Below are 16,655 nucleotides of genomic sequence, written 5' to 3' on the forward strand. Positions count from 1 at the left end.
GTTTGTTTTAATTCAAGTTTAGTTTCAGTGATAATCACAATCAGTGGTTAATCACAAGTTTGTTTTAGTTTGTTATGAAGTTTGTTACAAGTTTGTTAGAGGTTAGCAAATAAGGTTGTTAGAGTTTGTTACATTGCTTGTGCTTCAAGCAACGTTTAGACTTGTATATAAGACCATTATCTTGTACATTCATAAGTAGAATCAATAAAGATCATTTACAATTTCATCATAACTTTCTTCTCTCTCAATTCTCTCTAATTCACATAAAACCTTAGAATCAGAAACTGCTTCTGAACTGCTTCTGAACAGTGCTTCTGAACTAGCTTCTGAACAAGCTTCCGCTTCTGATTTTCTGCGCTATCAAATTCTACTCCTCTGCTAGCATAGGCAACAAAGTGAAATAATGACTTCTAACGCGAGACATCTGTAAAATAATCATTCCAATGAAATTCTACCCAACAGAGGCTAAACCACACAAGTTCATGGGATCTTTATAATGGAAGAAACACATCGCTGACCTTATGCGATCCATCCACCCACCCATCAGCCCTTATGACTCGAGTTCGAGTATCTACTATCTTCCATTCCTTACCTAATTGTTTGCCTTATACTCATGAACCCCCAAACCTCCATGTACTAAGAACCAGACCACTTCTAGTCAGCCTTCTAAAAAAGCCCAACACACAACACAAAACCCACAATTAAATCCAAAGCATGCTTCAGACATAATTGAAAACTGCTGACAGCAGCAAAATTATAAACTGTTAAATATTCCATGCAATGCACAAAAAGGTTAAAAAAAATTGAAAATTTAACCTGAGTATAAATAATTTAGATGCTGAATTGTTTTAGCAAAAGATGAATCAACGGTTCCAAGACGATTAATTGTGTATAAATAATTTACACAGACGATCATCTCCCCGTACATTGCACAGTTACCCATCCTAGGACGTCATACATGAATCAGCTTAAGAGAAGGATCAAGGGACTTCAAAATAAATATCTAGTAAAAGTTACATACCTCATGATCACGACCCTCAGCAGCAATAAACAACCCGCCAACATATACCAACGGACAACAATACTAAGCTGTAAAAGATATAACAAGAAGCAAACACCACCAACCAAAAAGCAGTAACACACAAATCACCAAGTGTTATTCTGGCAATGAAGTAGTAAATTATCATGAATTCCCCGATAGAACCTTATATTCTCCTATCTGCAAATTCCCATTCCCTGGCTACTGCTATGTCGAATTTCTCTCTATTACAAAGCCCTGCCTCAAGGAATGAATGTAGTATGCAACCTCTAGGGCTCATTTGAGAGTGCCCTCAACTGTCTCAAGTCTGACCTGATTCTCACTGTTTTCTATTTATTACATTCGGTTACAGCAGCAGTTAGTTACAATTGGTTAGTTTCCCCCTAAATCTGCCCATCAATATAAAAATGGTGAACAAATAATAAGTCAACATGGATATGCAGATCTCACACACACACACAAGTGTTTGAGAAAAATGGTTGGGGAGAGGGGAAGAGAATGACATAGAGTTGAATTCAATTTCTTCAAGATGCCCAAAGGATCCCACATGACAAAAGTTAAATTAAGATGCTTCAAATTCACCATGGAGTTACTTCTTCTCCATGGAACTACAATGCCACTCTATCACCACTCCTACTAATAAGTCACAGGAAAGAACAAGATACCCATAATATGCATTATTTGGGCATAATAATCCAAACTTGTTACAAATCCAAGATACTAGCAATAACAGGTAAACATACAGAGTGAACTAAGGTCCGACTCTTGAAACATAGTACGACGACTAGCCTACTATAGGATGATTGCCATCACACGAGTGGGAAATGAACATCTTCAGAATCATCAAACTAATCGTCTTCAGAATCATCATTCGCATCTGCTGATTTCCACTTCGGCACATCAGAGCTCAGCTCCTCCAAGGTTGAAATGTCCTCAGATTCTTTGCCTTTTCCTCCTGCATGAATCAATAATCATGCGGCACATTCAAATTCTAAACAAGCACTCAATTGAATTTAACTAATCATAATGAAACAATCTTAAATCTGAAACAAATGAAATCAGAAAAAACAAAAATACCCCGGGGGGAACGTCGTTTGAGCATGGTCTCCTCCATTGCTTGGAGGATGAAATCTCCATCAGAAAATTTTGTCTTTATCGGCTTTGGTTGGTCCTCATCTGCATCAATAATTATTAATCAGACAAGCACGCACACAATTGAATTGAACAAACTATAATTAAGAAACGTTATTATTAGTAAATTAAGCAAATGAAATCAATCAGGAAGAACAATAATAACGACCGAAAATCTCTCTTTGAGTTTCCATTTCAAATAAAATTCAAATTAAAGACATGCACACAGTTGAATTGAACTAATCATGATGAAACATTGTCAAATAAAATCAGAAAGAACAATAATACCTTTGATTTTCCAGTTTGAAATGTCGTAGTCGTCAAAATCTTCTTCATTTTCTGTAAATGCATCAATCAATAACAATTACCAGACACATTCTAAACACATGAAGAAACATCCTTAAATCAGAAAAAACAGTAATACCAAATTCTTCATCCCGCTCATCATAGTTGTCCTCAAATTGTTCTTCTTTTGTTTTTTCTGCATCGATCAATAATAATAATATTAATTACCCAAAACATTATAAACATTAACAAATGAAATAAGTCAGAAAGAAGAGTAGTAATACTTCCGTAGAAATAGTGGAAATCATCAGGGGTCATGTATTTGATGGAGTTTGACTTGTCTTTGAACACATAATATTCTCCTTCTACTGTTACTGCATCATTAGCATCCATCAATCAATCAATTAATCAAACATTAATTACCAACAACAACACATTCAAAAATCATAATGAAACATTCTAAATTCAAACAAATGAAATCAGAAAGAACATCCTTGAATTCATTTTCTAATTTTTCTTTTCTTTTTTGTGCGTGATGAAACATTAAAAAATGAAATATGCCAGCAAGAAGAGTAGTAATACTTTCATAATCAAAGCCATAATCTGATGATTTGGGTCCCTCCGCCAGTTTATCAGAGCTCATGAAATCGTCTTTTCTCTTCTTCGACTTTGGAAATTCCTCAGATTCTTCTTCTGCATCAATAATCATTAATCAGCCAAAGGAATTTTAAACACGCACAAATTGAACTAATCGTCATGATAGAAAGAACATTATTATTAATAAATTAAGCACGCAAACGAAATCAATCAGAGAGAACAATGATGATACCACTGCGACTGAGAATCTGTTTCGGCTCCCTCAGACTCGGATTCACCATTGGAATTTGAACTACGAATATGTTGTTGCTTCTCACAAATATTTTGAGTTCGTGAGAATATTTTGTTGGTTGTTGTTCTCTAGGGTTTTTGTTTTTAGGTTTCTATATATAGTATCAAATTAGATAACGGGCTTTGTAGTTAAATTGGACTAATTATATATATATATTACCCTCATTCTTCTTCGTGACTTATTGTGAGAGATCCGTTGAATTCCTTACACTTGTGAATTAATTTGGTGTTTCTTTGATTCTCTCATTTAAATATGCATACAGGCATGAGTGTTAATATTAATTCTATCGAATCTTGTGCTACAAGTCATGTTGAGATTAACACTAAAAATGAATGAAGTGATTGTAGAGAATCGAGTGATGCAGGCTTCTATGAAAATTTAATTTCCAAAATAATCCTTTACTCAATAAGTTTACGGTGTTATTTGTTTCAATGTTATACATCTAGCAAGAATAACTATCGCTGCATTAAGTGTTTATGCTTTTATGTGGCCGGTATTTCTAGTCCTGCTTCTTAATAGTTTTACTCTCACTCTGATTTGCAGGTGTCTGGAGGAAGGAGCAGAGTTCCAGTCAAGTTGTCAGGTGTCAAGTGCTTGAAAGAGTTCATCATGAGAGGTGAAGTGAAAGTTGGTGAGGAAAGTTTTTTGAAAAGAATGCGATCATCAGATAAGTGCAGTTTATCTCTATCGAGTACATTCTCACAAATGTGTCATTAGCCACCATCATCAGTGTTCTCACTACTCTCACCATCCACATTATCCTCTAAGAACTTTAAATAGTGATCAGGGGTTGACTATCTCCAATACGTCTCCATTTTGGCAATACCAATGTCCTTATTTTGCATTTGATAACCAGACTATACAGTTTATACTCAAGATTTGGAATGAGACCTGAATCACCATTTTTTGGCATCTTATTTGTTCAATGATTTATCTTGACAAATTCATTGCAACGTGTCCTATTTTTTCTTCTCTGACTCTCGTATTCTTTCCACAATACTTGTATTGAACAAAATATGAATATGAATTACAAACAATCAAAAGAAGAGATTGGGATGCCCAACAAAAGAAGTCTTAAGCTACGAGAATTCACAAGAAAGTTGGTAAAATCACTAAAATGGGGAATATGAATTAAAAGTAGATACACCCTCCGGTGACATATAATGAAGACTACACACATCATTAATTCAATGTATCTAAAAAGTGAATTTTTGCTTATATTAGTGACAGGAGGGTGTAGATGATAGTATTACCTTTAATTACTTATATTAATTCTCTTTGACTTATTTTATTAAGAGTGTTTACTATGTAATTCTCTAATCTTCATACGAGTAAGACATGAGTTAAACAACTCTGCATTTTTTATTCCCATGCTAAAAGCTTAACCATCGTATGCTAAGAGCATCTTTAATCCCTTTGAAGTTCAACAAATTAGAAACATTCCCATTTCATTATGGTATGTTGGCATTGGAAACATGATGGAAACTACTCTTGATGCCCATACCATCTCTTCTCCTGAGAGACACTAGGAGCGAAGATGCTCTCGAGTCATCCTACAGAAGAAGCCAAGACCTTTGGAAGGAAGTGTGGAGAGCCACTGTACTTAATAGTGTGACGAATTTCCTTTAGATACCAGACATAAATATATTCCCGACCAAATTAATCTAGAAAGAAAGGTTGTAAAATTGGAAACACTTTGTCCAATCCGCCTCATTCAAGAGGAGTTTCAAGACCATCTATTTATGCGGGGGCGGTTTCACTGCCCGGGCTCAACCGATAATTTTTGCACATTAGACCCAACCCAAAAGCCAATTAACACACTTACAAAAAGAAAATTTTGGACAATCTGAAAATTCTCTCACGCAAATAGGTCTCGGAATTTTATTTAGCACACTATTGACGGGTTCATCTCTCTTATTTTAATGGATTAATTGTCAAATTGACTCTGTAAATAAATTATGTCTGAAAAATGACCCTTGAAAATACAAAACATATATTCTAGCATTGTAACTTGAATTTCTTCTTATTTTTGACCACCTTGTAATATACGTGCAGTCTAAAAATGTGACCTACGTGTTGAATTTTTTCATTATTTTTTTCATACATGTTTAGCACGAAATATAGTTTTACGTAAAAAAATTAAATTTCTTCAACCAGGGATAAATTAATTATGAATTTTTATTCTCTCATAATTATGAATTTCTTAAATAATTAATAATTAAAGACTACAAAATTTCATTGTGAAAGTTCTTATTATGTTCTAGTCATGTCTAACGGAACTAAATTTGACTTGTGAGTATACGCTTACGCGGAATAAAATTTCAATTTTGCATGTTTTGGTTGAAAAATCAAAATAAATTTAAACGACTTCGAAATGCTATGAAACTTTACAGATCCTTTTTATGTATTTTTATAGATGTCTCTGCAAATAATGAGCTCAAAATTCGATTTATAGGTTGAGATTTCCATTGTTTTGTTTTTTGAGCTTTTGACACTTTAAAAATTCATAATTAATTTGTCGTTTGTCAAAAATTTATAAATTTTTTGTGTAAAGCCATATTTTAACGTTCTTAACTCGCCTCTAACAAATCATGAAAAAATTCAATCTCTTGATTGCTTTTTTGGACTTCGCGTATATTACAGGGTTATAAATAATAAAAATCTCGAATTGCATGGTCAGAATACATGTTATTTAATTACAGGGTCAATTTTCAGACTTCACGCATATTACATGATCAATTTCAATTAATAATCCTATTTTAAATTGTACTTTTGTTGACAAAATGATAAACCTCTTTTATTTCGATTTTTTTAATTAAAATTAAAATTAAAAAAAATGTTTCAATTTATAACTGTTGATATATTATGTCACATGTGAATTTGCGATAAATTTTTTGCCCGGCTCCATAAATTTCCTGACTCCGCCGCTGGATTTATGCACTGTGCTGCGATTCAGCAGCTGTGGTTCACAACCACATCATATCACCCTCAATGCTGGGCTCCTCAAATGGCTTACAAGAAAGGATCAATTGGCAACTCAACTATTCTACATAACCCTTTGGAAAACTTCGAAGTTTAGGAATCAATTGATGTTCAACAATGAAAAGTTTACTGCCATCTTGATTGCAAGAGAGATCTCCGAGTTTAATGATGATTACAACGTTGTAAACAAAAATGTGCCTACTCCAGAGTTCTACCTGTACATAGGCTGAAAACTAATGCTGATGCTGATTGTTTTGAATATTGTACTGGTTATGGTTTTGTGTGCGCAACTTTGTAGGTCCTGTGACCTTTTGCGGCTACAAGGAAGGAAACGAAACGATCGCAATATCTCCTTTGATGGCTGAAGCACTGGCCTTGACACGGTGTTTGCAACATGTTCAGCAACAAAAATTTCACAATTTGATCATTGAGACGGATGTTGAAATTGTAAAACACTGCTTTGGTGGACAAGTGAAGCATGCTGACATTGATCATTTAATATTCTGGACTTTAAGGAAATACTACTGCAGCACATAGCATGCCATAACTCTTTATGCTGAAAAATGTCTTTAAGAAATCATCTATTGAATGTGTTAAAAATAAAAATAAAATAGAGCAAATGGTCAATTTAGCCCCCGACTCTGCACCTCGTTGTTACAGAGGTTCCTGACTCAGGATTAAATACAAAGAAGTCCCTGACTCTATACTTTTGTTATTACTTTAATCCCTAACGTTAAATAATTATGTTAAACAATGATGTGACATAAGTTTTACGATGACATGACATATGATGTGTCACATAAACTTAAATGAAAGTAGTAAAATGGTCACTTTAGTCCTGAACCAAAAATCAATATCCCCAAATCAATATCCCAAAAAATCAATTTGATACAATTTAGCTGCTGATAAGTAAATCTGCACACAAAAACTATTCTTTCCTTGTTTAAATTTTACTTGGAATTTACAAAATTATAGCCTGTGGTCTAAATCTTATTTAAGTTCAGGGGAGTTAATGTTGGCACAAATTTCAATCTGCTAGATTACGAGCATTATTTCAAACAAGTTAGAAAACTCGAGCACTTAATGAATATAAACTAGATGGATCATATGAATTAGTTTCTCATCATTTCTAGAAGTGGGATAAACTCATTTTAGAGGAGCCAACCCCTTAGAAATGTATGATAAAAGTTTGGCTTAATATATCTCCCGGTCCTTTAACTTATTTTATTTTTTCAGTTTGATCTCTTAACTATTAAGTGTTTCAATTTGGTTCCACAACTCTTCTGCCGTTTATTATTTTGGTCATCTCCGTTAGTTTTTAATCCTAAATATCTAAGGTGAAACAATATTATAGGTGGTCCACCATAGATCTTAATAGATTTTTAATTTTAACTCTTTGATCCTTTTTCCTTTCATTTCTTCATCATCTTCAATAACATCTACATATACCTTCATCAATCTTCAACAATTAAAACCCAGAAATAAAAAAAAAATATAAAATTTGTTTATCATCTTCAAAACAATTAAATTAAATTCTTCATCATCTTCTCAAATTTAAGAAAAGAAAGATTAAAAACAACAATGTCAGCCATCATTTTTTCTTCTCTTTTTTTTTTTCTTCTAGAAAAATGCTTCTTCCTGAATCACCATACCATCATGTCCTTCACTCTCTTAACACCAAAACCCAAAGCCTAATCACTCTATTCTCTTCCCAAAAAATTTGATATCGATTTTGAACTCAAATCCATAACCCATATTATTAATACCCATTCTCAATTCCTTCCTCAAGGACGCCTCCATCGTCAACACCACCACCACCACTCTCTATTACCACAACCTTAAATCTCGTCTCTACTTCAATGAAACCCTCCATTTAAATTCTCAAAATTCCAACAACAATTTCATTTTTCAGAATTCAAAATTCTCAATTCTCACAATTTCCCAGAATTCGAAATTCCTATTTCTCACAATTTCATTTTTCTGCAGTATACAAATTCGAAAATGAAGAAGACGGTTCTTTTCTCAGTATTTGAAAATCCACACAAGGTTTTATTTTCCCTTCATTTTTATGTTTATGGGTATACGATGAAATTTTATAGAGAATTGAAAATTTTGAAAGTTATTTATGAAAGGAACAAGAAGAGGAAACCACACAAGGATACTAATAGAGATTGAAACTTTGATGATTTTGTTTTTGCATTTGGAGAAGATTATTAGAAGATGAAAAAGATTGTTGTTAGAAAATATGGAAATTGTTAAAAAAAAAATGGTGTTGCTGATGTGAGAGAGATGAAGGGGTGGAGGTGGGTGATAAATTGATTTTCTTCTTTTGGGTTTAAAAGTTGATTATTTAAGGGTTTTTTTTTCTGGTTTTTTCTGATTTTTTATTTTTTTATGAATGTTGATGGAGATGAAGAAGAACAAAAAAGATTAGATGTTGGTGGTTCGGTGCTGTATACGATGGACTTGTAATCAAACAGTTGAAATCAAATCAAAAATATTAGATATTAAATTAAAATACTAACAGAGAGGACCACAATAAGTAACAGAAGAATACATAAGGGACCAATTTGAGACGTTTCTTAATAAGGGACCAAACTGAGAAAATAAAATAAGTTAAGGGACCGGAGGATGTATTAAGCCTAAAAGTTTTAGTATTTAGTCAGGGATCATTAGATACAAATTATAGCATATCATCAATAACAAAGAAAGATTAATAAATTGTGTAATTTGTTGTATGTTTAGGTTCATGAACGACCGCCATCAAGTTATGAGAGGAATAACTAGGTAGTTCCGTTTAGCGTTAGGTTTTCAGAGTACTGTTCTGAATGCTTGACCGTCTGATGGGATGACGTTTAAATAGCTAAACGGCCGAGGGCAAGGATCTCTCGTTGGGCTTAGCTAAATGGTTCAACCCACCACGTCCATTTAAAAAGAATAGCTCAATCACACATATTCATCAACTAATTTGTACTTAACACAATAGACCATAATTTATAATATAATAATATTAACTTATAATAACTGATAATTGTCAATTATGATGATTAATTAAATAATTAATCTAACAATGTATACATGAGAAGAGAATACGGGGAAAACTAACTAGTTGTGACGAACGGTAGTAACTCGATGTAATAATTAAGGTTGTTATTTTGGTTGGTTTGTTTCCCCTACTCTCTTCATCCACTTTTTGTAACTCACTTCGATAGAGGCGGAAAAGGGAAGGAATTGCCACATACAGGCCATAAGGAATTGCCACATATTCTGTTTATATTTTCTCCTCTCATCCCTGGCCGTCGTCGACTCGACCGCCACCGTCAGCGTTAAATTTTCTCCGACGGCCTCCTCTCTAGTGTTGGTCCCACCACGTGGGGTATGTTCCAGCCAAAAGGAAAATTGCAACAAGCAATTGTCAAATTCTTCTACACATTAAATGCATGGCTTAGTTTTTCCTTTCAAATAGTTTGGCTATGTATAGGTTGTGCAGAGAACACACATAGCTTGCGGTGGAGCAGTTTGAAAGCATGACATAAAATATAGTTTTCACACATTAAGGACATGACTTTGGTGTGAAAGGAGTGCATAGCATTTAACTCTTCATCAGCTGATTTCCCCTATAAATAGAGGGGTACTTGAAGGAATGAAGGCATCGAAGCAGAAGTGAAAAACACAAAGCTTCTGTGTGTAGAGGTGTGTGAGAGGAATAATAGAGTGTTGAGTAAATCCAGAGAGTGTGGGAAAAATACACCGGGTGGGTATCATCTCTATAACTTCTAGGTGCTATAAAATAATAGCATTAGAATAGAAGTAGGTCTTACGGGAAACACTATATTGTATCTCTTGTGTGTGTAAGAGAGTGGAGAGAATTGTAATATTCTTTAATATAGTGGAATATTTTTCGGAGTTTGTCCCGTGGTTTTTCCCTCGGTATTAGAGGGTTTTCCACGTTAAATATTGGTGTTCATTTTTTTTATCGCTACCGCTGCGCTGCAAGATCCAATCTCTTTTGGATTTTGGAATTTTAATTTACACTTGCGTTAAGCTCGTCGAGCCCAACATCTAGGTCTCTATGTCCCGTTGCTTCTTCCGCTTCCCGTTCATTCAACACCAACATCAACACCATGCGCCAGTATGATGAACACTCTGATGAGTCCAATGTTGCCGATCGTCGTCGTGCTGATCGCTCTTTCCCTCGCACTCTCCGCGACAATTTCCTCTCCGGTAGTTGTTATCGCTCTTTTACTCAATTTCACTATTTTATTTAATTGATTTGATTAACTAATATAAGTGCATCTCATCTTTTCTGCTATTCATATAAGCTTCATCACCTCATTTTGTTTTGCCTTCCTCTCTCCTTGCTAACAATCTTCAACTTTGTTTTAACATTATGAATTTTTGGCTGCGATTATTTTTTTTTATATATTGAAAGGGACTTATATTATTGCTGAAATATGTACATATGATCTCAAGTATTCTATTGAAGCATGTATATGATGATTGACAATTCGTGTTTTTTTTTGTGCTCCTATTTTATGGTGTATATGGAAAACCAAGGCACTGAGTTACTTTGGAGTTTTGTTTAGGGTTTAGTTTCTACTAAATTTAAGGAAGATATAAATAAAGTGCTTGATAGTATTAAACTAGATAATTTATATAATTTTTATGTCAACTATGATGCAGGGGAATTAGGATTCACTGTTCTTTGTGGGATACATATGCCGAGAGAATGGATGCTTACTTGACTGTGCGAGATTCAACATCTCCTGTTGTGGCTGCCATACAACTATGCAAACTAAAAAAATAATATGGGGTGATGGGAATCTCTAATGCATTTTATGGAACGAAACTCATTTTGGACGATGATTACCCACATGTTAAGGAATACCGTAAAAAGTAGGATATCAATTATTTATTTAATTAAGCATTAGAGATTACTGATCTATGTCATTTTTGTAAAACTGAAACGGTTCCGCTGTTTGTGACAGGATGACTGATACAGATGTGGAGCTGACACAGGGTGTCAGTTAAGTCACAGGATCTATTGTAGTCCCTTTAGCGGATGATATGCTAAAATCAAAGAAGATGACCATCGAAGACTTGATTGAATCCACTGATGTACGGAGCTTGAGTATATTATCAATATATCCGTTCATTTAATTTTTGTTTTGGTGCGCAAATTGGTTTAATGAAATATGTAAATTGTGGTGTATGTAGCAATGCATTGGTATAGTTCTGGCGACCATTTGCGGAATTGAATCTGAGTACAATTGGTACTACCAAGCATGCACCAAATGTGCTGGAAGAATTAAACTAATTGCCGGGAGGATCTTTTGTCCTAGGTGCAACCAAAGCAGGAATGCAGTTCCTAGGTGAATGTCCAGACTGTCTTCATCGTGCTCATTTTAGTTTGATGGATGCAGAGTAAGGATTGTTTTATTTAATACAATGTTGGTTTTTTATTCAGCTACTTATGTGTGCTATTTGTAACAAGCGTTGTGTTGTTTATATTGTAGAGTAGGGATTCAGTGACTTATCCTCCGGAGCTGGATACATTGGTTTGGAAACTAATGCTTTTTAAAGTTGAGCTAACTGATGGGAATTTGGCACACAACTGGCGAAATTATTCGGTCAAGCGTGTAACTGATGATAAGGATTTAATTAAGAAAAGTTCACGACTCTACACAAAATAAAGGTTGTGCGAATTAGTTTTGTTCTTTGTGTTGTCAGTTTGTGAAGTTCAACATTTGTAAATAACTAGATCGTATTAATTAAATTGTAGGATTGGAGCGAGGAATTTGATGCTGATCTTGGCAACACTATTGTGAATCTTCTGAATGATAAACAAGAAGAGGTATATTGTTAATCTGAACTAAATTTATGTTTATGTTTTTTTGGTGTTTAGTTTTTAAGTATTTGCCCTTCCGTTTTTTTTTTTATCAATTGATGTTATCTGTATGCTCCAAACATTACTGCCCGTGAACTACCATTTGAATTCTGGTGTTGAGAATTTGTTTATCTCAACAACTAATATTATTATGTTTCTTATTATGATGGTAGTCAATTAATTTCTGCCGACGTTTACATTATATTTTCATATTAGTTTATCGATGATGACAGTCAGTCATTCACTATTTTTAAAGTCTTTTTTATGATATTTTTGAGTTCACAAGCAAGATTAAGCAGCAAGAAAAGCAAGAAGGGAAAAAAAAGGGGGGATCGTGTCACGATTACTGAAAAACGTGACACGATTTGGAGCTTTCAAGAAATATGCATTCGGCATTGGTGAAAACGTGTCACGATGGCAAAAATGTGACACGATTATGGAAACCCTAATTTTAGTGGTTTGTTACACAAGGAAGAAACGTGTCACGATTTACTTAAATCGTGCCACGATTTTAGGAGCAGTTCTTGCCTATTTAAGCTGAAGACTATTCTGAAAACAAAGGTTACGATTTTGAGAGAGCAAAGTGCGATTTTGAGACTACAAGACGGCGAGAAGGGCAATTTCTTCGCTCTTTTACCAGTTCATGTATGTTTTGATTCCACTATTGATTATGCTATTTGTAAACTCAATTATGAGTAGCTAAATCTCTTAGAGATTAGGTCTGAGATGATTCTTTGTAACCATAATTGAACCATGTTGCTGTGAAACTCTATTTATTGTGAATGACAATCTAGTTTTTATTTATTTCAATTGTTCTTAATGTTTTTTATATTCTGATCAAATATAAACATGATTTAGTGAGAATGAATGACTACTGACTATAGCTTTCTACTTAGACAAAATTGAATTGTTCTAATAAACAGGGTTAGTCTAGGAATGGATAATCGTTTGTTAGTGATATTAGGTTAACCTGCTTAAACCTTCAAAGATTATTAGACCACCTAAGGAATTAGGGATTGTAGTTTGAGAAGAGGGTCCTAAGTCAAGGGATTGATTATGACTATTTTGTTAACTATCGTGGAACTATAAAATCATTCATAAGAATATGTGTAGTATACCAATTAGGGGAACATAGATGATTCGAAAGACTTGATCTCATGTCTCTTCATATTTTCTAACCAAATCTATATTTTCAAACCGAATCTTTATTTCCTGTTATTTAATTTTATGCAATCAAATCAAATCTAAACAAAATAATTTATACATCATAAATATTTACTTTATTACTAAATTGAGATTAAATCAGTCCTCAATACGAACTTATTTTATTACTTCGATACATTTTTAGTACACTTGCTAAAATATCTATCAATCGACGATATTATAGTTTCGGCGCAAGCATAATTGGCAAACGGATTGGCAGATTAATCATGTATTTGCTATGAATGTTTTGTTTATATATGTGGTTTGAAACACTTGGAAGGTCGATAGTTCTGTCACTCTGATAAATTACCTTCATTGATAATAATCAATTTCTTTCATTCAGTGCTGCTCTTTTTGTATAAAAATGATCCTTTAAAAAATTTATCTGCCGCCCTGCTCTTTGTGTATAAAAATGTGCTCTTTAAAGAATTGTATTCTATACAGTAAATTGTTGGTTTACTATTTCCTATTTTAATCTGATACAAAATTCAGTCTGGTACATTTTGGAATAATGTCAATTTCTATGAAAAATACTGTGTAATCATATTGCTCAACTAAACTGTTACACTTCATATGGCGCAAGTGCTAATTTGAATACATATACTTCAGCTGAAAATGTATGTACATAAAGAAAAACCACTATATTATTCAAGTGGTCAATAAATTGTAAACTAGAAGAATCCAAATTTAATTAATGTTAGGATTTCACGTGTATATAAATTAGAATAATGCAAAGCAAGACATAACTATTTTGTTTCTATTTTATAATATATGAATATAAAGCAAGGTGGTTACTTAAAAGTAGTTAACACATGGGTATTAACCATGCTCCAAAATTTATCATATATAAATGATGTGGAATGCCGGTTGGGAATATAAACAGGTTCTAAATGTATACTTTCAATTATTATACCCCAAGTTAATTACTTGAGAAATGATATTTGTACAACCACTTTGCGACAATTTTTTGACAACTTTCTCTCTCATACTCACATTATTCTCTTATTCTCTCTCTTCTTTTTTTCTCTCCATTGTTTTTGACAAATGAAAAGAGAAAAAAAAAAAAGTTGTTACAAAAATTATATCAAATAATTGTTTAAATATCACAACTCTAATTAATTAGGTGTGCACACGGTGCTCAAGTTTTGTTGATAGGAAAAAGGTATTGTATGCCATTGAGACAACCAAGTTAAGTTTTCAATGTTAAAGGTTATTGGGACAACCATATCCTTGCCCGGTGCCATTTAGTGAAAGTTCCCTGAATCAATAATATCTTTTAACTCTTACAAATTATTGGCCAAAAGTATTGAGAAATCCAAGGTTCGAAAAAGAATATAAAACTTCCAAAAGAGAAGGAGGAGTTTAAAATTAGATATATACAGTTTATAGAAGAGGAACAAAAATCTTCCAAACCTTAATATCACAGTCCAAACTTCCACTGTAGATAAGAAAAGATGCTTCAGACGGTTGATCAAAATGATCAAACACAATAGTTAGGCACTTAATTGGACCTTTATGCCCTTCCAAAACACTCAAACAACAATACTCTCTAAGAACATTATTAGTATTACCTCGCCAAATTCGAATTGTCTTATCCTCAGAACCACTGCACACCAAATCAGAAACCACAGCCAAACACAATATAGACTTTGTGTGACCACGTAGAGCACCTATGACTATCAAATTACCATTTTCACCTTTTTCAGATACCAATATTGATCTATCACATGCACCGGAATACAAAACCGAACCGTCACTGTTAAGAGCCAATGCATTAATCCCAGATCTGTGCTTCTCCAAAGTATCAACTAACAAATGTTTCTTATCTCCTTTATTTTTCTTCCAAACCTTAATTTTTTTATCTGTTGATCCGGTGTAAACATATCCATCGTTAGAAACTGTGATTGCGTTTATTGCATCGTCGTGTGCGTTTTGCAATGATTCCAAACATGTCAAGTCTTTGGTTTTCCACACTTTGATTGTTCTGTCCCATGAAACAGAATACAATAAGGTTCCATCTTTAGATAAGGCAAGAGATGAGACTGTGTCAACATGGTGCACCCATGTGCATTTTTTGTGCCTTCGAATATTAACATGGTTTTTCGGGATAAAGATTTTCGTGAAACGGTCTATGAATGTTGGGAGTGTGGCTAAATGGGTGAACTTTTGTTGTTGAGATTCGTTGTTGATATTGGTGATTTTCCAAACGCGGATTTTGTTATCTTGGTGAGCAGTGAAAAGCTTGTCTGAATGAACTACAATGGATTTCACAGCACCATTTCCAGATACTATTGTGTTAGTGTTAATTGATTGTTGAGGGTGAGAATGAACATGAGAAAGGTTCCATGATGTGACTTCTGTGTTGGATGAACCAGTGTAGAGAAATTTTCCGACAAGTGTTAAAGAGGATATGTAAGTGTGGAATTTCAGAGTTGTGAGGCATGTGAAGGAAGAATTATGAAATTGTTGTGAGTTTGAGTTGAGTGAAGGAATTGATGCGAGGCTGTGTTGTGAAGAAAGAGTACGTGTGGTAGTTAACTTTTTTTGGAAGTTATTAGAGTCGTTGCTGAAGGATCTTTGATATTCCATGATTCATTTCATATAATATACTTTTTTTTTTTTTTGAGGGATTCATATAATATACTATTAAGATGCTAAGTTTAGCCCAATAGGTATATATTGATGAAAAGTGAGTGAAATTGAGTTATGTAAATGGAGAAGAAAAAGTGATTTATATAGCATTGCATGGAATGATGCAGGTATGTTATATATCATAGCTGAGTCCGAGTTGGGACCTAGCAAGATTGGTTACAAGTTACAACTTACATAGTTGTCGGTGGATAACTTGGGAGTAAGTTTTAATTTGAGTTATGTTTGATAGACCACCCAAGATGGCATCCCTCTCCATATACACCCTTAGTTGGCAACATTTTTTTACTAAAGTCAAAATAACAATATAAAAAGAAAAGAAAAAATAAATAAAGAAAATGAAAATGAAACAAGCACACGTGGTCTTTCTACCCTGTGCTGTTACTCTGCCATGAAACAACAAAACTCTCTCTCTCTCATAATAGTTTGAATGAGAGACAAGGATGAATGTTATTATTTTTTGAGGGATGAATGTTATTATTGTTCACTTTGTTTGGATTTTCATCTCACAAATCTAGAAAAATAGAGATGTCGGCGGTGGTGAGAGGACTATGGCGGGATGGGTTGGACAAAATGGTAAAGTAGACGGA

The 16,655-nt window shown here is 33.7% G+C and overlaps 2 protein-coding genes across 3 annotated transcripts; both read right to left on the reverse strand.

Moving 5' to 3' along the window:
* Positions 1 to 1,872: 1,872 nt before the first annotated feature.
* Positions 1,873 to 3,634, reverse strand: LOC112421396 (uncharacterized). 2 transcript variants are annotated; one of them, XM_039833016.1, is made up of 7 exons: positions 3,285 to 3,634; positions 3,038 to 3,148; positions 2,740 to 2,823; positions 2,595 to 2,651; positions 2,459 to 2,509; positions 2,117 to 2,215; positions 1,873 to 1,994 (listed from the first exon to the last, which is right to left on the reverse strand). In XM_039833016.1, the coding sequence occupies exons 1-7, from the start codon at positions 3,331 to 3,333 to the stop codon at positions 1,888 to 1,890; spliced, it is 558 nt and encodes a 185-aa protein (XP_039688950.1). In that variant the 5' UTR covers positions 3,334 to 3,634; the 3' UTR covers positions 1,873 to 1,887. The 2 variants fall into 2 exon arrangements, with proteins under 2 accessions (XP_039688950.1, XP_024638814.1); XM_024783046.2 differs by having other exon boundaries at positions 2,740 to 2,829; positions 3,285 to 3,614.
* Positions 3,635 to 14,722: 11,088 nt separating this feature from the next.
* Positions 14,723 to 16,259, reverse strand: LOC11426386 (protein JINGUBANG). Its single transcript, XM_003608877.3, has one exon. It carries the CDS (start codon positions 16,003 to 16,005, stop codon positions 14,800 to 14,802), a length of 1,206 nt encoding a protein of 401 aa, XP_003608925.1. The 5' UTR covers positions 16,006 to 16,259; the 3' UTR covers positions 14,723 to 14,799.
* Positions 16,260 to 16,655: the final 396 nt, after the last annotated feature.

This window comes from Medicago truncatula, chromosome 4, assembly GCF_003473485.1.
Source record: "Medicago truncatula cultivar Jemalong A17 chromosome 4, MtrunA17r5.0-ANR, whole genome shotgun sequence".
In the NCBI taxonomy this organism is placed as follows: domain Eukaryota; kingdom Viridiplantae; phylum Streptophyta; class Magnoliopsida; order Fabales; family Fabaceae; genus Medicago; species Medicago truncatula.

Excerpts from the sequence above, each read along its gene's own strand:
- LOC112421396 (XM_024783046.2), bottom strand. The coding sequence starts at position 3,333 with ATGGTGAATCCGAGTCTGAGGGAGCCGAAACAGATTCTCAGTCGCAGT. Across the intron at positions 2,652-2,739 it reads TTTCCACTATTTCTACGGAA|AAAAAACAAAAGAAGAACAA; the intron begins GTATTACTACTC and ends TGATCGATGCAG. Across the intron at positions 2,216-2,458 it reads TTCAAACTGGAAAATCAAAG|ATGAGGACCAACCAAAGCCG; the intron begins GTATTATTGTTC and ends TTATTGATGCAG.
- LOC11426386 (XM_003608877.3), bottom strand. The coding sequence starts at position 16,005 with ATGGAATATCAAAGATCCTTCAGCAACGACTCTAATAACTTCCAAAAA.